The sequence below is a fragment of the Heliconius melpomene genome, chromosome 9 (genome assembly GCF_056956725.1).
Source record: "Heliconius melpomene rosina isolate 202511_hmr_F chromosome 9, ASM5695672v1, whole genome shotgun sequence".
Taxonomy (NCBI): Eukaryota; Metazoa; Arthropoda; class Insecta; order Lepidoptera; family Nymphalidae; genus Heliconius; species Heliconius melpomene.
Genome location: NC_140397.1, coordinates 3728676 through 3753030, shown reverse-complemented (window position 1 = coordinate 3753030; position 24355 = coordinate 3728676). Strand labels below are relative to the sequence as shown.

At 34.7% G+C, this 24355-nt stretch overlaps 1 protein-coding gene across 5 annotated transcripts; it reads left to right on the top strand.

Annotated features, from left to right (window-relative positions):
- The first annotated feature begins 314 nt into the window (after positions 1–314).
- LOC146536219 (HEAT repeat-containing protein 5B) lies at positions 315–23752 on the top strand. 5 transcript variants are annotated; one of them, XM_085189891.1, is made up of 41 exons: positions 315–507; positions 1062–1197; positions 2278–2489; positions 2867–3014; positions 3439–3656; positions 4021–4118; positions 4268–4431; positions 5004–5137; positions 5511–5661; positions 6406–6537; positions 7492–7642; positions 7936–8124; positions 8711–8829; positions 9104–9240; positions 9360–9541; positions 9969–10063; positions 10510–10670; positions 11358–11532; positions 11875–12138; positions 12447–12636; positions 13029–13189; positions 13342–13480; positions 14078–14260; positions 14729–14847; positions 15202–15313; positions 15820–16001; positions 16210–16334; positions 16497–16617; positions 16946–17237; positions 17569–17733; positions 17944–18039; positions 18122–18245; positions 18595–18746; positions 19091–19387; positions 19725–19934; positions 20636–20775; positions 21045–21264; positions 21705–21719; positions 21807–21952; positions 22440–22612; positions 23153–23752. In XM_085189891.1, the coding sequence occupies exons 2-41, from the start codon at positions 1072–1074 to the stop codon at positions 23154–23156; spliced, it is 6222 nt and encodes a 2073-aa protein (XP_085046017.1). In that variant the 5' UTR covers positions 315–507; positions 1062–1071; the 3' UTR covers positions 23157–23752. The 5 variants fall into 5 exon arrangements, with proteins under 5 accessions (XP_085046017.1, XP_085046016.1, XP_085046014.1 ...); XM_085189890.1 differs by having other exon boundaries at positions 17941–18039; positions 20639–20775; XM_085189888.1 differs by having other exon boundaries at positions 17941–18039.
- Positions 23753–24355: the final 603 nt, after the last annotated feature.

Below are 24355 nucleotides of genomic sequence, written 5' to 3'. Positions count from 1 at the left end.
AATAACTGTTAAAACAGTAGGGTTGGCAGCAATGCTGCCACTTGCCATTTTCTACTAGAAACTTTCTTGACGCCAATGTTCAAGAATACCAATCCTAAAATTCCTAAATCTTTGGACTCTTGAATAATCGAATCACTGAACTCTTACTTACAATTTGTCTATGGTTAGCAAGGCCAGCTTTTACCTTTTCTTTAAATAAATACCCAAATGAATTGCTCATTTTAGCGCAAATTCGATCACTTTATAATGTTCCTTGAACTTCATGAATGAACCATTTTTTCGCTGACATACTTGACAGTCGTCAGAAATAAGATTGACATTACGCAGTGTGACAATATCGTAATTGCTACAATTTTATTTTTATAATTTTTCTTTCATATTTTAGAAAATAAAGTATTATATTTCTAGTGCTTTTAAACCGTCTTTATTTAACGTTATTTCAGTAAGCTTGCTTAGAAGCTAATAATAATGTGAATATAATTATTCAATTTAAAATCTTAAAGTTAAGTAAGTATCTTGAACTAATTCTATTATAATAACATCTGAAACAATTATTTTTAAAAGGAAAAATAAATTATTCTAGCGCAAGATTTATATTGCAGCTTTCGTTTATTATAACAATGTCTGATTCACACATGACGCCATTGTTTACTGCTGTCGGTAATTTATTTGAGTATTTAGAAATTTGCTGAAGGTCTTGTTTCTCCTGAAATATATTTTTTTATATTTATTTATGAAAACTTAACATTATTTTCTATTTACTGGCCAATATCGGACTTACTTATGAAAGTAAAGTTAAAGTTAAATAAAATTTAATATGCTAAATTAGACTTATAAGAATATTATAATCTAAGGTAAAATTTATTGTACTATTATTATTGTTTTCCTACTAATTTACTCAGGGATAAAATTATTTGATGTGACTGGTTTGATGTTTATTGTTTTAATAAAAAATATAAAACAAGATCAAATAGGAATAAATAAAACATTTGTTATTTTAACTTACTATGCTTAAAGTTATTTAATCCTATTACATATTTTTTTATCTTGTTTTATTTTAGTTCTATAATTATGGAGGTATCCCATTCTTTAACCTTAAATGAAGCTGCTCTACAGCAACTTCCTGATGATAAGAAACCACATTTCATTTTTGAATGGCTCAGATTTCTTGATAAAGTACTAGTTGCTGCACACAAAGTAAGTAGTTTTTATAGTTTATAGTTAGCTAAACAAAACTAATGAATATATTTAGTTCAGTCACAAGATAATTTATATTTTATTGGCACAACAACTTGCCATATATAGCAGAGTAGTTTTTCTGTCCAATTTTTGAAACATTGCATGTTCAGTGGCTGAACTAAATGCTATGCTTTGTTTTGTTATCAGATTGAAAAAATTAAATTAAATCATTCTCCTGGGTGAATATTGAATCAACTATTACATTGACAGTCCGACACTGTAGCTAAAGCACCATAATAGCCTTCATTTCTTAGTTTGTGCAATAAAACTGCAAGTCTATATATTTAAATATGAATATAATTTATATTGTTAAGTTTATTTACATATGTGTATAGTTACAATTCTCATAATTTTAAAATATAATACTATTATATATGGCTTCAGTTTAAAGAAGTCATAACTTATACATAAGTACACTTATAGTACATGGATGCTACCATAAATGTAAGATTATAAGTTGCTTAACATGAATGAATAGTGAAAGTAACTTTTTACATTTTTTCATTTCTTTCAGTATTTATTTTTCTAGCTTCAAAATTTATTCCAAATACTAGTATTGGCAAAAGAAACCTAGTGTCAAGATACTCTGTTCTTTCTCCCAGTTATGATTATTTTTTTAGAGACATTGAGAGGTGAAACTTTTAATTCTACTCTTCGTTTTATTACCAGAGCGATGAAATGAAAGTAATTTATTTAAAATTAAATTTACATATATTACATATTATTGGGTACACTGTAATAAGCTACTGTAACTGTATACAAAATTATGAAATTCTAAGATAAGTGTCTTAGAGTGGAGAGCCCCCGTACTAAACTTCCGGTGGGATGACCCCCTGCTAGATGTACTGACAACCTAAAGGGGTTGGCAGGAAGCAGATGGATCTGAAGAGTTGAAGATTGAGTGTCGATGATGTTGATGATGAAGACAACAAACTGGAGAACAGAGTATCTTAACACTGGGTTCCCTCTGTTCAGTATACATCATGCGAGATTCAATTTGAAAAAAAAAATACAAAATAACATTTTATCTATTTATAGTCAGATCTAAAGAGCTGTCAACAGAAGTTAGTAGCACAGTTGGTAAGTTTACTTCGTGAGAATCTCGGGGCTCCAGCACGGAGGCTGTTAGCAAGATGCTTGGCTACACTGTTCTCGGTTGGGGATACATTCCTGTTATTTGACACAGTGAACAAATGTAATGATATTATAAAAGTTAAAGATGATTCACCTTCATATCTGCCCACTAGACTGTGAGTAAAGTTTGTATATTATTATAATATGTTTTATTTATATTATTTTATTTTCAACATGAGCTATATTATATTGTGTTGAGATATTTAGAACATTCACAATTGACATGAATTTTTCGCTAATAAGTCTAGGACTTTAGACCATCTGGGACAACCAATGCCTCAGATGAAAGTCATTTTTAAATGTCAGTCTATATGTTATCATATTTTTATGTAGACTTCTATTAATTTAATTCACATGTAAATTTTTGTGTTGTAAATATTTGTTTTGGTAGAAATGATTTTTTTACTCAGTACATTTTAATTCATAGTTATATGTAATTGACTTTAAATATTTTTAAAGAATTATTAACATTAATGTAATCTGAAATTTTTAGAGCTGCCATATGCTGCCTTGGCAGCATGTATGAAAAACTAGGTCGCATGATGGGAAGATCGTATGAGGAAACAGTGACAACCCTGATAAGGTCCATGAAGAGTGCTGAATCACAGACCAGACTTGAAATCATGAATACTCTTGATAAGGTTAAAACTGTCAATTTTATGTAATATGGATGGAAGTACTCAGTAAGAGTGATTTATTTATAGATTTAGATTTTATCATTGTAGCTGTCGTGGAGCAGCGACACAAGGGTGTGACTGTAACGCGACTGTTGTGGGTTCGATCCCCACGCGAAGAAGTGAAATATTCATTTACGTTTATATTTCCATTTCTTTGCTCTGGTGTCTAGGCAAAGAGGCAAAGAGCGGCGTTGAGTTCCGCCACTCAACTTCCAATGCCTCCAGAATTCGTCGGAAAATGGGTACGGAGTGTCTACTCTGTTCCGTGCGGCATACATGGCATGCTGATAAAAATAAATAAAAACATTTTATTAATAAAGATATCAGATATTGCTACTTTAAATATATATATATTTTTTCTTAAAAATACAATGAATGTCATAAACAGATATGCGTTGGAATGGGCACGGCGGCGGGCACAGCCCTGCGCGAGGTGTCCCGCGCGACTCGCGCGGCGCTGCTGAATGAGCGCGCGTCGGCGGTGCGTGCGGCGGCGGCGCACACGCTGCGCCACATGCTGCCGCTGCTGCGGGTCACGCCCGCCGACGTGGACGCCGTGGCGGCCGCCTGCCTGCGCGCCGTGCAGCCCAGTGACTACGCGCTGAGGTGTGTGTATATATAGCAGATAGACAGACAGACGTGCGCGCGCGCAGCACAGCCCTGCGTGCTGACTGGCACCCTGAGGTCGACGGTGAACGAATTCCACAATACTCAAGTCTCATGTACACTACTTTATGTAGTACAAGACAATAAAGAATCTGTCATAAATTATATACGTTTATAGTTTTTGGGGGCGTTCTACGTTTTAGGTAGTAATTTACTGTACTACCTATATTTCAAACTAATCAAAGAAATCTCTTTAATGACATTAAACTTGATTTCAAGCTATAAAAAAATAATAATTGAACAAGAAGTCATCAGAGAATAACGTAAAAGTTAATAAGTGTTAAAGAATTTGATTGATTTACAGATGTGCCGTTGCGGAGCTATTAGGTGCTTTGATAGCAACAACGCAAGCTGGTGAAACAACCAGCATCAACACAAAAACGAAAATAGGCATGCAACAAGGTATTTGACAATTAATTAAAAAATATATATGGTATTGAGTTCCGTCAGTCGAGATTTCGGTGGAAAGTGGTGAACGGAGTGTCTTAACACGAGGTTCCTACAAAAATGTTTACAATTTATTTTTAGTGTTATTGTTCGTATTTTCCTAGTGCAACAAAACAAAAAGGATCCGCCTAAGAACGTTATATCTCTAGAAGAGGCTTTGAACCTGTTAATGGGTGCTTTTCTAAGAGGTGGTACTTCATTTCTAAAAGGAGAAATTATCAAATCTGGCTCTAGCGTCAATAGGGAAGTCCGCGTGTGCGTTACACATGTAAGTATGATAAATTTATGAATAGTTTTCTTAAAAATTATGTAGTAATATTTATTAAGATATAAAATTAAACATTATGGAATTATCAATTAGTTTATTCTATATTTTTTTTGATTACAAGTCTCGTATTATATGTGGCCCGTGCAGTGGCGATAAAGCCTCTGACTGTTAACACTATGGTTGTCAGTTTCGATTCCCAATTATTTTCATTTTCTCCCTCAGATAAGATAAAGGCGGCGTTGTGTTCCATCCCTTACACAATGCCTCGTTTTATAAAAGATTATATATTTTTTCTGAGGCCAGTCATCGTCCACGTGTGTGAGTATAAACGCGACTGGTTGTGGGTTCGATCCCCACATAACGAAATAAAATATTTATTTAATTTATATATTAATTTTTTCGCTGTGGTGTCTAGGCAAAGCGTAGCGTTGAGTTCCGTTACTCAACACGCAAATCCAGAATTCGGCAGCAATTTAGGGAATGGAGTGTCTTAACAATAGGTTCTCTCTGCCTACTCATATATGTGCGGGATACAGCGTGAAGCTGATTATTTTAAAAACTTTTTTCTTCAGGCTTATGTAGTATTCGTACAAAATATGGGCGGTGTGTGGTTGGAACGCAACATGACTACGTTCTTGACTCATGTATTGGACTTGGTGGCGAATCCTAAAGCGGCTAGCTCTCATGTAGACGCTGTATATTCAAGGTATGTTTTATATGTATTTTATTCGTTTTTTTTAGTTTATAAAAATATTTTCATAAGCCGTGCTAGTGTTAACGCCACTCCGTTCCTCGTTGTCGGTCCAATTTTCGAGAGATTGCGTGTTGAGTGGCGTAACTCAACACCGCGTTTTGTTTTTTATCAGAGCGAGGACATGAAGATCATTCTTCGATCTTGCATCTTAAATTGGGAATGGGTCCCGCAACTATCGCGTTTCTTATTAGAGTAGTAGTTCTTATTTTTGAAATTATAACAAGGCGACGAACTGAATTGCCTAACAGTACTTACTTAGAGAACAGTACTCATTATAATACTAGTTCTATATTTAATACTATTCCTTATTTCTTTTTATTTCCAGAAAATGTATAAGTTACATATTAAGAAACACACTAGGCAAGATGCTCGGTGAAAAAGCGCAAGCGTCGGCGTGTCGTGAGATAATACAGATAGTGGCAAAACAAATGAACAGTATTGACTTTAACCCGGAGAATGCTAAAGATTGTAATCAGGTATTTTAATTTATTATTATTTTTATAAAAAAAGATTTATTCCAACACTTAAGGTTCATTGGGGAACGTGTGATCGCGGGTGATGATTGTCGGTATTTACATTCAGTTAAATTATATTTGCAAGTGTTTATTTATTTATTTATATTTTATTGTACGTAATTATTAAAATAAAATAAAAAAACAAAAGAAAGAAATAATTAAAAAAATAATTGATGCACAAAAGGTGGTCCTCTGCAAAGTGGGTAATATTTTTTTAGGTTCACATTGTACCCCACATATAGCAGAAAACAGAGAACACGAGAATTCAGTGTCAAGACACACCACGTCACATCTTTAGCCCAACTATCGAGGCATTGAGTGTTGTAGGCATTGAGTACAACCTAACTTCGGGAATAACTGGTTCAAATTGTATTTCTTTTTGTGTTGTATAGTCCATTTAATGATGAAAGTTACATCACCTTAATCGTTGCGATATACTTGCAGTCATAGACGGTTACGATTTTTTGGTAATTTTTGTTTTTTAGCTTTACGCTGGATCCCGCACACAGCCGAGTAACCAGAAGGAACGTGCAGACCTAGCGTTAAAACAATTCATTCCTATAAATACAATTCCGTTCCCCACTATCCACCCTATTCTAGAAGCAGTGCCTTACACAACTATTTGTTTTTACAATTTGACCACTCAGACGAAGTCGCAAGTAAAAGCTAGTCAAATATAAATAAGTATATTATTTTTTGTTACAGGAAACACTATTCAGTCAGCATTTATTAGTGTGTGCGTTAACAGAGGCCGGCGAGTTGGCTTTGCAACTGGGTACGGCGGTTCATAGTTTGGTCTCTGATGCATCTCTCGGTGTCCTGGATACTGTGTTTGGAGTGAGTTAAAGTTTTTGTTTGACTTTATGTATTAAATATGGAGCATATCTTTATATTTATTGGTGAGTATTTTTATTAAACTGTCCAAATTTTTGAGAAGAGAATAACATTACTTTTCGAAGTTTGACAAGTGATTAAAAGTAAAGCCTAAAATTTATAAGATGATGAAATGTTTAATTTTTTTATATTTTTATACTTATCAAAAAGTATATAGATGCTTTAAAAATGCTTTACTTATGTAATAATTCATATATGAATATCTATATTACATACATACAAGCTGTTCAGCTTTATAAGCTGAAAAGTTTGTATGGATAAACGCTATTCTCAGGAAATACTTATTAGAATTAAATAAAAACCATCATCGATTCCATTTATTAAAAAAGTACTTTCTTTATATTTTTATACTTATGAAAAAATATATAGATGCTTTAAAAATGCTTTACTTATGTAATAATTCATATATGAATATCTATATTACATACATACAAACTATTCAGCATTATAAGCTGAAAAGTTTGTATGGATAAACGCTAATCTCAGGAAATACTTATTAGAATTAAATAAAAACCATCATCGATTCCATTTATTAAAAAAGTACTTTCTTTATATTTTTATACTTATGAAAAAGTATATAGATGCTTTAAAAATGCTTTACTTATGTAATAATTCATATATGAATATCTATATTACATACATACAAACTTTTTAGCTTTATAAGCTGAAAAGTTCGTATGGATAAAAACTAATCTCAGGAAATACTTATTAGAATTAAATAAAAACCATCATCGATTCCATTTATTAAAAAAGTAATTAGTAAGTAATCGGCTTTCTTTACATAACGTTATTAATTTTCATGTAACCCGCTGTACCTGCAGTCATAGTTACCTCAGGCACTTAGAATATCTCATATGTCATACAAGTATGTAAAAGTTAGTATCTGTACCTTCTCAGGTATTAGAACACCCATGTGTAGCCGCGCGTCTAGCAGCGGCCGTATGCCTGCGGGGCTTAACCGTGGCGCAGCCGGCGCTCCTAACGCCGTTGTTAGACCGCGCGGCCGACGCGTTGGATGTGCCGCGTTCAACGCCGCATCGGATTTCTGGTAGGCTATATTATGTAAAAATTGGTTTATAGTATAGCTATTATATTCGAATTTTTATTTTAAGATAGCGTATATCTGTTAATTGTATTATAACATACTGATGCACTGTAATAAAAATATCAGTTTATTTTGTTTAAAGGATACAACTATTTTAATCCAAAGCGTATACAACCTATTTTTATAATAAATTATAAAGTTATAAACCATAAATCATAGAATTATTATATCTACATGTATAATAAATAGTAATTAATCCTAAAAATACTATACTGATTACATAATCTTCAATACAGGTTATTCAGCAGCTCTTGCAGCTATACTAGGCGCGGTACAGTCTTCTCCTCTAGGCGTACCACACGGTCGTGGCAAAGTGGCGTTTAACGCCGCGGAACAGTTACTAAGGTCAGCCGCTCAGAGCAGCCGTCTTACAGCCGCGCGGACCAACGCCGGGTGGTTGATTGTTGGCGCTATATGTACTTTGGGTTAGTTATTGTTTGTTTTTTTTTTGCGATTTTAATATGGATTTAATTGTTTATTTTTATACGATGTCTAGTCTAACTATGTAAGACGAAGTTATGGTGACTGTTAACGAGACGATTGTGGGTTCGATTCCAACTTTGGGAAAATAATTGTTTTAATTTCCTAGCTGAGGTAACTAAATGTAGTATTGATTTTTGCCGCTCAACGTGCAGTGTCTCTAATTTAGGGGACATCCATGTAATAAGGGGTCTTAACATTAGATTTTCTCTGCCTACCCTGCTAAATACGGGACAAAGCGTGAAGCTAAAATTTTACGATCCTTCAATAAACAATTAACTTAAGGCTCGTAAAATTTTATAATAATAGTCTATATCTAATATAGTCGTCCTCGTCTTAATAGTCTATATCTAATAATATATATTAGATATAGACTACTAAAACCTAAATATTTTTAATACTTTAAATATAACTACTTTTTGGCAAACATTGTATCGGATATCCATTTCGTAGATGATGATGATGACCACTATAATCATGATGATGATGAGAAATCTGTTTTTTTATTAATTCAAAGGATTTTTCTTTCAGGAGTACCAGTAGTACGAGGATTGTTGCCACGTATGTTGCTATTGTGGAGGAATAGTTTCCCGCGTTCAGCCAAGGAAATTGAATCAGAAAAGGCTCGAGGTGATGCGTTTACTTGGCAGGTAAATATATTTAGATTTTTTAATTACTTTTTTAGGCTCAGGCTATATTCTGTTCATAGGAGGGTAAGCAGAAAGAGCCTAGTGTGATCGATCGTATCTCACGGAAATGAAAATAATTCATTCACCCAATTGGGAATCGAACCCACTACCGTCGCGATTACAGTCGGACCACGTATCGCTGTTGTCGTGAAATAGGCTTTTCATTAAATATTTGGTTATTTATATTACTTTAAATAATAAAATTTTAGAAATTCAAATTATTTAAAACAAACAGGTAACATTAGAAGGACGAGCAGGGGCATTGTCAGCATTACACAGCCTTCTCATACATTGTCCATCTTTAGTCAACAATGAAGATACCGCCAAGAGACTAACACAACCTATAGAAGGAGCTATTACTGTACTTACGAAGTAAGTGGTGCAAACCGTAAGAAAATGAAATTAAACAGTAGAACGAAAATAAATTAATTACATTTTTCTTCACTGGGATCGAATCTACCCTTTTAATCTAATATTTCTCAATATAACAGCGTATCAACAGTAATCCGTAACTACGGCGGTTCTCTCAAAGCGCCGGCAGCGTTGCTCCGTCTACGTCTATACCAAGCGTGTGCGGCGTTAGGTTCTGCATCCGCGCCCGCTGCGCCGTTGCTGCGGTTGCTGGCCGCGGAGCTCGCGGGTTCTGACCCGTCGGGGGCTAATGTTGCAACTGGTATGTAATTTGGCCTGATAATTAATGTTTTATTTTATTTAAAGAACCTCTTGTAATAAAATCGGCAGCGGCAGAAAATAAAGAAAAATATATTTATTAATAGATTTGATGATATTGGAAGGAGGATAAATTAAAAAACCCGTCCAACTATGAAGTGATACCTTAAGAAAAAATGGTAGAAGTATATGAATTAGCACACAAAGTTATATTATTATCATATTGGCGATCTAAATGTGGCGTGGCGCGATTTAACTTATTGTTAAATTATATAAAATCTTTACATAAATTGTAATCTATGTGTAGTTCTGGCGCATAAACTATCTAGCTGTAAAGTTTCATTTAAATCAGTTGAGTAGTTTTTGCACGAAAGCAGAACAAATATCCATTCTCAATCATCTTTTTTTATTTATATTTATCAAATTAACAGGTATGCTAAGAAGTGCGATGCATCCACGTGATACCATACTGTTGGGTGAAGAAGGGTGGATATATGACACAGATCACTCTGAGATAGAAGAACAGGTTATTAAGTCTATTATCGTTTAGAAAAATATGTCAAGAAAAAGATATACTATATTAAAATTAGATTACAAATAAATCCGTCCAGTAATTGTAATTGAGGGTTGCAAGTTACTCATATTAGGAATAAATTTTAGATTTTTGATTATTAATAGAATTGTTGTACTTTTCTCCGCACTAGTAGATAAATCGCAATGCCTCGGATCGGAAAAATAAAGAAAATGGAGAACGAAGTGTCTAAATGGAAAACGGATATTTTTAACATCAGGATTCCAGGTTCTCTCTATTTATATTTGTGGAGCATGAACTTAAAAAAGATGGTTGTACACTGTATTTCCAATATAAAGTATAACTGTGCCACATTTCATACTTCTCCGTCGGCACTACATTTTTTTTTGTTTTGTTTTAAATATATAAATAATGCATATAAGAGTAATGCTATGATACAGCTGATATCGGCGCTAAGTGCGCGCGGCTCGGGCGCGCTGGAGCACGACCCGTGCTGCCTGTACCGCGCGTCGCGCGGCGCACAGCCGCTGGGTGTGGCCGTCATCGACGCCTCCGTCGCGCTCTTCCCGCACGTGTACGCGAGGGCCGCCAATAAACATAGGTTTGTGTTCAGTTTGCTTTTTTATTTAATGGTTTTAAGAAGCATTTTTTTATTTTACATTTAATTTTTTTTTTGACTATCAACGAAATGGTTGTGTTTTCCATTTTTATTCTGGATAATCATTATACAGGGTGGAAGAGGCAGCGTTTCTTTTATTGAAACTGCATATAGGGTAATATATTTCAAACCCACACCTAAGAAATTAATCAAGGTACCTCAACAGTTTGGACGTAGGATTTTTTTTCATTTCACGATTTTTATCCATACCTGTATTTCGTGTGACGCACACATACGTGTGCAACGTTTCCGATTTGACAGGTAAGTGTGTGCGTGCCTATGTTATACTTTACAAATGGCCTTTTATTTTAAAACGATAATTTTATTATTTATTTTGTTTGAAAAAATAACTTTTTCATTTTTGGGAATTATTTTTTTTCCGAATATATATATCCGAATATATTAGGCTTTTATAGAGTAGTTAAAACTGTGGTTTCATTTAAAGTGGTGCTGACAATTCCACCCTGTATAGTATTTAAATTTATTTATTTTTTTAATTTTCGTATTACATGCGATATCATGTTATTGTTGTCTTAATGATTGCATATTAGTTGAAAATTTTAATGGCTAATTAATATATTAATATTTTTATTATAGGCTTACTAATAAAATATAATATCTTTTGTTTAGGCAACAGATGTTAGAGCACTTTGTGGAATGCATCAAAATGTCCAAAGGTACACGTCAAGAAGCAATACAAATAAATGTATACACGGCCCTACTGCTGGCGCTGCGCACTCTCGCTGAATTGAAGAGTTCTCTGGGACAAGATGCTGTTAAAACTATTGCTACTGATCTTATTATTGTAAGTTACATTTTTGTATTTAATAATTTTATTTTAATTTCTGCATACTTGGGGTCACTGTGGTCCAATTGCACAGTCAGATAATGTCTGCGAATATTGCGAAAGTAGTGAGTTTGATTCTAACTAGAATGAATTATTTTTATTTCTCCCCTCTTATAACAAATAAAAATGGGAACCGGAAGTGTTTTAACATTAGGCTCTCGTCTGCTTACTCTGCTGTATGCTAGTTACATTATAAAGCTAAAATACAAGGAAAAATGTTAAAAAAGAATAATATAAAGGAAGAAGAATAAAAAAACACATTAACCAAGTATATTAAACCTTATTTTATTCCACCAATAGGCGGGTCTATCAGCAAATAGCGCTATAGTACGCGCAGCGGCCGCCTCCTGCGCTGGCCGTCTCTCCAGCTGTATCACCGAAACAGAAAGTCAAGCGCTCAGCGATCGCGTGATAGCGCTCGCACGCACGTCCGCCAACCGTCCAGCGCGTGCAGCGGCCGCAGCGGCTGTCGGCGCCGTGCAGAGGGCGAGGGGCGCGGCGTCCAGCGCTGCAGCGCTGCCGGTGTTGAGAGCGCTTGCGCAGGATGCGACGGTTGAAGTGCAGGTGTGTAATGTATTATTAAAGTGCTAAAATGTAACTTCATTATTAAGTCTCTTGTATAGACTTTACAAAATAAATCTTTATTTCTGAACTAAAACAACGTAGCTCTTAAGTATTTTATTCCTGATTGGTACAGTCTCCGACATAGCGTAGAATATAGCAGTGTGGTACTTTGCAATACATTGATGTTGTTTAAACGTGTTGATAGATATCATATCATAACTTAACTGTATAGATGTTGATTAAACTTGACTATCGTTAAAGTGTTCCTAACAATTTGGAATTTTTAAATGTATTTTTAATACTTACAGGTGTGGTCGCTCCACGCGCTGTCAGTTCTGGTAGATGCGTCAGGACCAATGTTCCGTAGCCACGTGGAATCGACTTTGAACCTTGTACTAAAGCTGCTGTTCAACGCTCCACCGTGCTCAGATGAACTGCATCGCAGTATTGGACGGCTGTTGGCTGCTCTTATTACTGTTGTGGGGCCTGAGTTGCAATGTGAGTTAAGTGCAATAATTATAATTAAATGTCATAAATTAATAACAATAAAAAGAAATGTTTCTTAAGCTTAGTGAACAAAGTATTTATGACCAAATAGTCAATAAAATTATATTTTTAGTTGAACAAAACAAAGGATTTATTTTGTTAAATTTCATAGCCAAAATTATTATTTCATTATATAAAATATACATCCTAACATAGAATAGAATATATGTCGTTTCTTTGTTTATTGAATACACAAAAGATACAAGTAACACTAAATAATAAAATTATATATTTATACTCATCATGAGTTGAGATGAATGAGATATGATATGAGATAAAAACAGTCTTAACAATAAAAAAAAATTCTACGAAATGGCTAGTTAAAGTTATCATTTATTATCCAGCGTGCGGCTGCAACGCGGTGGGCCGCTTCATATGTGCGTGCGCGGCGCTGCGCGAGCTGGGCGCAGGCGCGGGGCGCGGCGACGCGACGGGCTGCCTGCAGCAGCTACACATGTTCGCGCCCGCGCACATCAACCTGCACGCGCTCGTGCCGCAGCTGTGTGTGAGTTGTGCTTGTGGAGGCTATCTAAAAATATTTTTACAATTACACTAAGAATAAAAGTTATAAAAGGCATCCAACAAAGTTTCTGTATTATAACTTGATAAAAATATGCCTTTTTACCATTTTTCTAAATATAAATTACAATTTTTCAGCGAGATCTGTCCAGCCCAGAACTGTCGGTGCGTCGCGCGGCTCTATGTTGTCTCAGACAGCTATCTCAAAAGGACGCGGCCGATGTATGTAAATATGCGATGATTGCTAAGGACCATGTTCCCGTTAAACCGTATTGTGGTATGTTGTTTGTTATATGTAAATTTCTAAAAAAATCATATGAGGTATAGATGTGTCGTGGGGCAATTTGAGTGTAAATGCGATAATTATGGGTTCGATATTTGCATTTCTTCGCTCTGGCAGAAAATACTCGGTGTAGTCTTTAAACTACACCCTTTTTTACCCATATGGCAAACAGAGTGTTATGACACTAGGTTCCTTCTGATTTTTGTCTCAAAATAATAATACCATAAGGTAGCAACAACTTAAATAAGTTATAACACGTATATAAGAATTTCAAAGTAGCTTGACGTATGGCCCAATGGACAAAGCGTTGGAACTAAGAGACAAGCATTGGAGTCTTGCTTCGCTCAAATGTTTATGCATTTTCTAAAATATTTTTCTGTCCATTTTGTGAATTAAATATTTTTTTAGGATCATGCTGTATTCCATATTTAGCAGGGTAACACACTCTCACTCTCTCTGTTTTAATGTACATACATACATACTTTTGTATATTTGTAAACATTTATGACATACACGTTGCTGTGCAAGCAGTACGCTTGTCAACGGGCCCCTAATATTAGTAGTTGTGCAATCCGTTTTATATTTTCCCAGGTGTAACAATAACGGACACCGGCCTCGCGGGCGCCCTATTCGCATACCTGGACACGGAGCGCGACGACACTGCGCTGGCGCACGCGCGCGACACCCTCACGTGCTGCCTGCTGGCAGCCGCCGCGAACAGGTCCGTAAGGGACTGGCTAGTGCTGGCCAAGAGGGTGCTCACTGTTAGATTGGGTGAGTTGGTTAGTTAGTGGTAGTTGTTAGTACTTACATTAGTGTTAACGTCAACGCAGCTACAGATTCAATTGCAAGTTAGTTTAGTTATTTTTAAATTAAAAGCCGTATCTATAGCTAAGCCAGCCACGTTAATACATAACACATATAATTTTAGTGGACGCTTGATTATTGTTAGTATACCTGGTTTTACCTGCAGCTCCTCCTGTATGGATTCGTGATTCATTCTGGTACAGTGGATTACATCAAAATGATTAATGTAATATAGTATAAACACAAATAAAGTTTTGAATTTAATAACATAAATACAGATAAAAATATAGTTTTTTTGTTTTGACAAAAAAAATATTGTCGCGTATAGGACATTCTAGAACATTAGAGAGAAGAGAATTCTAAACATATTTTTATTTAAAAATATAATTTTTATGAGAACACTATTTTGAAATAAACGTTAATAATTCATTGTAGAGGATAGCAACAATACTGACACGGATTTCGATGCGGAAGGCGATGACGACCAAGCTGAGTTCCATGCGGAAAGCGAACAGTCCACTCATCCCGCTATACAACCAAGATGGCCAACTCGAGTATGTATATGTTTTTATTTTACACTGTATCATCCTGTATATATTATGTTAGACAGAGGTAATTTAGTGTTCAGATACTACGTTTTCTTTTTTTGAGACATTGCGTATTGAGTAGAGTGACGCTGTTAAGGGGCGGATCTCAATGCTTTGCCTTGATACCAGAGCGAAGATAGAAAAAATAATTACCATCGTTGCGTTCACAGTCATCTAATATGCCGCTGCATTACAACACTTAAGCAGTGCTACATATTAAAATATTCTTTGATCTGTTGATATTATTTTGCTTAATATATTAATATTCCTATTGAAAAAATAATCTTTACAGACGTAAATTGTATTCATATCCCTTATTAGGTATTTGCAATGGAGTGCATTCAAAAGATAATGGGAGCCTGTGAGGCCACTGGAGATAGCGCCCATTTCGATCTCGTTAAAGCTAAGGAGAAATTGAAGACTGATCCTAATGGTAAGGATATCATGTTTAATTTATCTATCTATCTATTACATCTGTAACGTATACAAAACTTTCGTTACTGTCGAGATAATAAATATTTTTTATTCAGAATGTCAAATAATACTAGGTAATAAGCTTATGCTGTATTTCCATTTTATAATATTCAGCTGTATTATATTACGTGAGTGGCAACACCACAAAATTAAATGTTTAATGTAAAAAAAATTGAATTCGTTTTATTAGGTTTCTATTACCCACATCTTATTCGTCGCCACCACTACTCTTTAACTGTACTGCGTATATAGTTGTATATTGTCTTGAAGTTATGTAGACGGTACATAGACTTTAGTGTAAATTTGACTTTAACGTTTTTTTATTGGTTTCTTTTTAAGTAATTAGCATTAGAAACGTAGCTTTAAGCAACCACAATTCGTCGACCATACTGTTTTATAGTATATTATTATTATATACACAGTACGGTCAAAACAATACGATTATACAATTTTCCCACTCCACAGCCGATTACCTCTCGCTCCACCTGTCGGACCTCGTTCGCATGGCGTTCGTGGGTGCCACGGGCGAGTCGGACGCCCTCCGCCTCTGCGGCCTCCGCACGCTGCAGCTGGTCATACAGCAGTACGCCCGCGCGCCCGAACCTGACTTCCCCGGACACCTCTTGATGGAACAGTATCAGGCTCAGGTACGTATAATGTAGATATTAAATAAAGCCAGCACGTAGCAGGATAGGCAGTCGGAACCTAGTATTAAGATACTCTGCTCCCCACTGTTCGCCGAATACTAGAGACAATGTGTGTTGAGTGGCGGATCCCAATGCCCGCAAATGCGACCCACAACCTATCAAGTGTGTCACACACTTATAAATATAAATATAAAATTATAAAATACAGGTGGGTGCAGCAGTGCGGCCCGCCTTCGCCGGCGATACGGCGTCGCACGTGACTGCGGCCGCGTGCGACGTGTGCTCTGCGTGGATCGGATGCGGGGTCGCCAGAGATATTAATGATCTTAGACGGTATAAATATACGTTATTAGTATGGGTTTGCAATACTTTACCCTATATGCTGTTGCTGTAAAAGGCTACGCTTCCATCCTGTATACATACAAATAATAACGAGAACTTAACTTTATTGCTTGTTATTTTTAAATAATTAATTCTAAATGATCTTCGTTTTAGCGTCCATCAGTTATTGGTCTCCAGTTTAGATAAACTAAACAAAAAGGGAAACACGACACTAATTTACAACGAGAGTATGGCGACGTTGGAAAAACTATCCATTTTGAAAGCATGGGCTGAGGTACGTAATATTTTTAGTTAAATTGATTGCAATATTATATTATCAATAACACTGTCGTTATTTTGTTGGTTGAGCATCGCCAGTTTTAGTTGAAAATGACAAAATTCCTAGAACGTGGTCAGTCAATGAGTCCTATAGAAATACGAAAATGAAATTATGTTTTGAATTTATTTTTTACGGCTCACTTCACTTTCGCGTACTACATACACTATGGTTGTTGAAACGTTGAGTATTATTTAGTCTTTATTTTTTGATTGTTGTGTCTACAAATAAAAATAATTTTGTCCGTCTGTTTATTTTGAGGTTGCAGAGTGTAATTTAATTTCAGGTCTACATAGTAGCAATGGTAAGCAACGACAGCGCTCCAGGCAGCTACGTAAAACAACTCGACACGAAACCTGTAAACAATCGTGCTGAAATGTCAAAATGGCGTAATCAACTCGTACAAAACACAAATCAAATGGATAACGCCAATAATGAAACACCCGAGGACGAGGAATATGGTGAATTTGAATCGAAAGGAGAGAGTTTGTTGAAATTAGTTGAGCCAGAGCTGGAAAGCTTAGGGGAGAATTGGTTGGCGGCTTTGAAAGACCATGCTTTATTGAGTTTGCCCCCTGGTAAGTTGTTGTATTTCAGAAATTATTTATTAAGAAATATTATGGATGATTAATATTATTATTTTTTTTTTCTTGAAGATTTTGGACTGGTTTGGTCGTAGCACAAAGTCGCCCCCTATTCACGTCGTAGTACCAACGCTTCCATTTACTGTGTTTCGCCATTGGTTTTCGTTGACCGTTCGTAAAGTTCTCTAGGGTAAAGTAACTCCAGGGACCGAACCTACCCGTCAATCGTACTATATCAATGACCGTTTAGCGGCCACACTATAGAGACTAGCGGTCGTACTATATGGACACTCCGTTATATATAACAATCATGATATAATTCCAGAATTCGCATCGCAACTGCCACACGGCGGAGGTGCTTTCTACTCAGCGGAAACTGCGGAAGCTTCTCGAGCTCATTACGCACGCGCTTGGCCATCTTTACTTTATGCGGCGGCTTTGCGGTTCAACGCCTCTATTGGGCAGGAGAAGACGGAGAGTGCGAAAAATGGTGATTGTTTTTTTTTTTCTAATGTGATATTTAGTGTTTTGTAAATATAGCATATAAGTATATCAAAATAACACGTTACATTCCTTACATAATAAGGATTTTGTATAAATGGAATATAATATAATAGTTTTTTATATTTTTACAATTTTATTTCTACATTCTTATACATTGTACTCTTTTGGAATATATATTTGTATTACTTTCCAGAAGAATTAGATAACAATGTGGATAACAGAACCAACAAAACTGAGAATGGAAATTTTGAATTCTTTGAACCTGTCGATGAGAAGTTTCATCTACTTTTTGGTAAAATATTAAACTTGCAACGTAAACTTTATTAAAATATTGGATGTTTTTTGCATAAAATAATTATTTTTTAAACTTTTAGGTATATGTATGGAAGCGCTGTGTGCCCAACGTGATATGAGCGTGGAGAATACAATATCTGTATTGCTGTCTTTAGTCACTCTACTTGATGCTCCCGAAAACAGAGCGAGATTACTTAAAGACAGGTAAATATTAATATGTAGACAAATTAAATGATTTTGTATTCTTAGGACCTTGCAGTATGTACAGTCAAACAAATACACTTCACTTTCTACTCCATATTATTTATTTCTTTTCTCCATATATTCTATTCTATGCCTTTCACATTCTCAATCACAGTGTACGAAGACAACAATATTTTTTGTTTAAATATACGATGTGTGATTTCTGTATATAATAATAAGCTTTATATTTCGTGGTGAAAACACAAATGATTAATTTACGTTTCTCGACGTATGCATGCATTTTAATATATTTTTTTATTACGCTATGATAATAAACTAAATATTTTTTAATCATGTTTTTTTTTGTCAGAGCGCTAGCAATAGAGTTGTGTCAAATCATCCACCGCACTGGTCTCACACAAGACAGTATAGAAACGCTGTTGTTGGCAGCTGATGTCCTACATCTGGTTGTGTTGGCGGCTCGAGATCAATTACGTGCGGCTATACAGGATAAGATTGCTGGTATTATATTGTTTTAATTTTTTAAATTCACATTTATTATGCTAGGTATTGTGATACATGAATATATATTTTTTTAAGCTGTTGCATTTTTTAGTTAAGATTCAATGTATTTTGTTTTAATTTAATCCTATCCATGTTCGTTTCATGAACAGTGTTAAAAGTTAGTATCGACCATCATTTACTGTCTTATTTGTAGTAAAATAGGTTTAATTAAATCCGTAAAAATTTTACTAATCGTAAAAAATATATTTTATATTTGGCTTAGTATGTAACATCAACAGTATTTATACTCAAATGATGTTTACCACACATACTTAGTTATGTAATTTCTTATTGCATTTCAGAATTAGCACCCAATGAATCACCAGAAAATATACCCCAATCTGTATTGGAAGTTGTTCACACACTAGGCGAAGGAGGACCAACCGGGGATTTACCGCCGGGGAAGTCCCTAGTTTTTGCGTGTTTGGAAGTATGCATATGTCTACTAGTTAGAAGACTACCAGCTTTAAGTCCTTTGAAGCAAGAAGGCAATGTGGGAATAATTGGTGTTAGGAAGGGATTGGGAGTGCACGGTGATACGCTGTTGATTAAGAGTTTGGCGTCAATGTCCCAATTGACTACGCTGACTAGCCCGCAAGGTGATTTATTTGTATTTGTGTTGTTTTTTTTTGTATTATTATAGTTATATTATTGTAGGATTTTTTAATTAACTATGCTGAAATTATATACTTCATGCTGCAATAAGAAGGAAAAAATATATATAAAGTATCATTTTGTCTTCAATAAGAATTGCATAAATCACAACTACAAAATTCATTAAGACACATTTCGAATGCGTGACTAAGGCACCGATTATTAATGTGAATATTTGAAAATATTACTATTGCTGTTTTTTTACGATGTAAAACTTATTTCTGATATTTATTGTAATAACATGTATTATATAAAATAATAATTACGTTCTCTTTATTTTAGGAGCGTTATCAGTACTACCAACAATTCTCTATCTAGCAACAGAAGTGTTGCGTGAAAGCCGCGATTCAAACACGCTAGCTGACGCGGGCGTGCAATTGTTGCACGCAGCCTCTGAGTGCGGTGCGGCCCGCGTGCAACAAGACACGCGCGCCAAACACGCCGTGTTGCTGCAGGCTACGCTTGCAACGCTTGTTGATAGAGTTAAGACTGGTTGGTGAATTATTTTCTTTATACTGCCAAAAATCTTATACTTTAAACTAAACTGGAAGCGTACTAAGGTTGCCTGAAAGAGATCGCTTCAAGCGATAAGGCCGCCTTATTGTACATGTTTTTTCTACTTAAGTATTTTGTATATAATTTGTGTAAATTTTATGTGCAATAAAGTATATTGTATTGTAAACTGTAAAATCTGATACTTTGCAATTGATGTGCTTTGCTTTATCCAAACACGCTGTTTGAAGTGCGTGTTAATTGCTGTGTAATAGAACAAGCGGTGAGTGTTTACCAGGTTAATAATACTGGTTATTGTGAGATTCGTAATTACATTACACACTTTAGATTTGTAAATTTCTTAAATATTTTTGAGTGTTAAGATTCTAATACACTTTCATTCTCCACTTCCTGGAAATTCTGGAAGCATTGCACGTTGAGTGGTGAAACTTAACGCTGCGCTTGGTCTCGTTACCAAAGCGAGGAAAGGAAAATATTAAATAATCCATTTCCTTGAGTGAAAATCGAATGAAAACATGTTACGTTAACAATTGCACGATTGTACCCCTGCGCCACGACTGACATAAATGACTATGTTGATTAACATTAGGTGAAACTCCAACATTGTATTATATTTTTATCACACTGTAAGGTAATAAAGAATGCTATAATAACATCTATATTATTTTATTTTATTTCAGAAGACTCAGACCAACGTATAGACGGTGTGACGGGCGCTCGTGCTATGGCATGTATCCTGGGTCGTGCTGCACCAGCACCGCCGTTACACTATCCTTGCATTAATCATTTCAGGCAGTGTTTGGATACTAGGGACAATGAGGTATAGTATTTTTTTTTTTAATAAATAAAAAAATCTATCATTAAAGATTTTGGTGATGGGAGATCGCTTCCTCTTAAGCCTTTCTTTATGGGTATTGGTGGTTCTGTTGACTAGGAGATTTTTTAATAACTCTTGAGTGGCAAGTTTCAGCCACTGTTCTTAGTTCTGAATTTCTAACCAAGCTTGAGCTTGGAACCTGCACGATGAATAACTGTAATTCCATAGTTTGTTTCTTTGTTGAAAGCTATAGTTTGTGTTGTTATCCACAGACATTCGCCATGTACTGCAGCGTTCTGCGTACCATCTGGTCTCGCGCCAACAACGCGGATAACGCGGAGTGCGTGTCGTGGTGGGCGCGCGCACTCGCGGCACGCGTGGTGGCCCGCGCGGCCGCCGCCCGTCACGCCGCCGACCATGCCCACGCACGTGCCGCTGTTGCTGCTGTGGGCGCGCTTGATGAGCTGGTTGATGCTGCGCCTGATGCTGCTCGTAAGTATGCTTTGTATATATGGTCGTCCTGATGCAGTTCCTCCTGTCCCGGATTATGAACCTGACTGACTTTTACCGACATCGGGTAGGGAAGGGGGAGGTAATTGTTCCTGAGAAATCGCATATACTATGTGATTGCTTAAGACCATTGACCACAAAGAACCGTAAAATAAGAGAAACTGTAACTTAGGTTCCTAGTCGTTAAATGGGATCGATGGTAATATAAAGCAGTGTTCTGCTTGTTCTGCATTAAAACTTTAAACCACTATAAATTCTAAACCATAACTTAAGTTTTAATAAGATTTTTGTTTTCTTCGGTGTTGTCTAAAAAATATATTTATTACACACATTGCATACTTCATAATCGAAAAACTTATAAAACTTATGAATTAAGTGTATAGTAGATGAATTCATGACATGTTTTTTTTTCTGTCCCATAGAGGATCCTCACAAAGGTGAGACAAAAGTATATTTAGTAACTTTAAAAATTGAAAAGTAAACAAAAAAACATATACATAAAAATATGGTTTCCATGACCCCAGGTATACAAATGCTATGGATCCTAGTGCCCATAGTGATATCTTATCTGCGTGAAGGCGATGAGTTGACTCGAGCTCCTCCCCATATTCGTTCGTTACACGACTTCGGTCTGAACTGGCTGATGAAGATTGGACCTAAATATCCACAGGTAAGTTAGATTATTATTTAGTTTTTTTTTAATTTAATTAATGAACATAGTCTGTTTGAAGTAGTTCTTTATTTATTTAGTTTTTTGGTTAAAGGTTGCTTGGTAGACATCACCTGTGGGTGATAAGGCCGCCTTTACACCGTTATTCATATATTTCTGTTTTTTTTTTGTTTACGTTAATTTATGTTTGTAAATTCAATTTAAGTTCAATTATGGTGTAATAAAGTGTTAAAATAAAATAAATAAGGGACGCTTGTACTAGTGGTAAGACGCGAAGTGTCGAGCGGAAGTCAACACTGCCCTTTGTCTCTCTAGAGAGGAGTATTGAAAATAATTTATTATCTTAAGTAATTGAATTCACAAACATTTTAGAAAGAACAACTTATATATTCTATAAAATAGATCTTTTAATCCTATTTTTAATTTGTAAAGAAGTAATATGAAGCCTCATATTCCTACAAAATCTGAAATTAAACAATAATTCCAGGAATTCAAAACAATGATGCAACAATCATCAGAATTAAGAACTAAATTAGAAAACGCAGTTAAAGCAAATCAAGCTAGCAGAGCTCTACGCAGGGCTCCGCCCTCGCGCCCCTCCTTCGAAACTCGCACTCCCAAGCCTACCATACAACTGAAGACAGACTTCAGTGATTTTAGGTAAATATGGTTTTCATAAAAAAAACAGCTCCACGTTTTTTCCCTCATAGCACCAGGCAGCCACCATTTTTTTATGACTATGTGTTGAGTGGCGGAGTTCAACGCCGCGATATATTCCCCCATTGGGATCGAATCCACAACTATTGTAGTGTCAGCTCGCTACTCTTCATTGCCACGAATATTTTTCTTATTTTAATAGATCAATTAAAAGATTAAATTTTAATTAAAAAATGATAAGTTATATGAACTATTTCATGATTTTTAATAAGAGGATGTTAGGAATTTACTGTTTTATTTGTATTGATAGTATAGTTATATATCTAAAAAAAAATAATTACTTAAAATCTATGGTTCTAGACAAAATTGAAATTTTTGAGTTATATAGGAAATTGAAAGATTTATCGGAATTTATCTCAAATTATCGCTTACTTTTTGATTCTTGGTTTTTCTTTTAAATTTATGTTTATTAATTTTAAAGCTATTATTTAAGTTATGATCATAATTTAATTTTATAATATTTTTATTTTTCATTCTTTTCAGTTAAGTACCCAAATAAGTTTGTATGCCTGCATGTTATATTATTTTATATTGGTTTGAATTTCAGTCAATTAAAATAATGGTAAGTTAAAAAGAATTTCGGTAACCTAGTCTATACATTTAAAGAAATTAAAAACTATTTGGAATAGTAATTAACATTAAAATAATTATAAAATTATAAATAATATGCACATTTTGGCGAAATATTTATGATTTATCTCTGAAATTGTTAAAAATGTTTTTTTATACTGTTTTTTGGTTATATAACAATGTAACATTCCAAATGAAATAATGAGGCTTACTAAGTAACTCTAATAGAAAATGATCATTGATAATATTATTTTTATAGTATGCAGTTTTTTTTCTTTCATAATACAAGATAAAAGGTAAACCAGGCCAATATATAATATCATAATAAATGATACTATATTTCTTACTATGACTAATTTGACTTTTTTATAGTTTTAAGTTTAATATATTAACTTTGAAATTTAAATTATCTTAGAATATATTATACAAACTAATATACTTTAATATCTAACGTTCATTGGAAATGATATTATTATTATTACAATATATTTAACAAATTTATTATACTATAAAAATATACAGGGTGGAAGAGGCAGCGCTACTTTTATTCAAACTGCATATAGGGTAATATATTTCAAACCCACACCTAAGAAATTAATCAAGGTACCTCAACAGTTTGGACGTAGGATTTTTTTTCATTTCACGATTTTTATCCATACCTGTATTTCGTGTGACGCACACATACGTTTGCGACGTTTCTGATTTGACAGGTAAGTGTGTGCGTGCCTATGTTATATTTTACAAATGGCGTTTTTTATTTTAAAACGATAATTTTAGTATTTATTTTGTTTGAAAAAATAACTTTTTCATTTTTGGGAATTATTTTATTTCCGAATTATAATTAGGCTTTTATAGAGTAGTTAAAACTGTGGTTTCATTTAAAGTGGTGCTGACAATTCCACCCTGTATATTAAAATATATTCTTTAGAGAAGTGAGGAGTGCATAGCATTCATTTTCTAAATCGACGTATACTGATAAATAAAATATATACATAAATATTATATACATTTAAGTATTCATATGACAAAATATTGTTGTGATAGGATTAATAAAGAATAAATCGAATGCCAACATTTATAGATTTCTTCCACTGCCGTTACTAAATATGGCGTAAA

What these genes read in the sequence shown, in the direction of transcription:
- LOC146536219 (XM_085189888.1), top strand. Translation starts at nt 1,072, where the DNA reads ATGGAGGTATCCCATTCTTTAACCTTAAATGAAGCTGCTCTACAGCAA. An exon ending in TTTATTGAGTTTGCCCCCTG is followed by an intron (nt 17,238 to 17,568) that starts GTAAGTTGTTGT and finishes ATATAATTCCAG; the next exon opens with AATTCGCATCGCAACTGCCA. An exon ending in TGTTGATAGAGTTAAGACTG is followed by an intron (nt 19,935 to 20,635) that starts GTTGGTGAATTA and finishes ATTTTATTTCAG; the next exon opens with AAGACTCAGACCAACGTATA.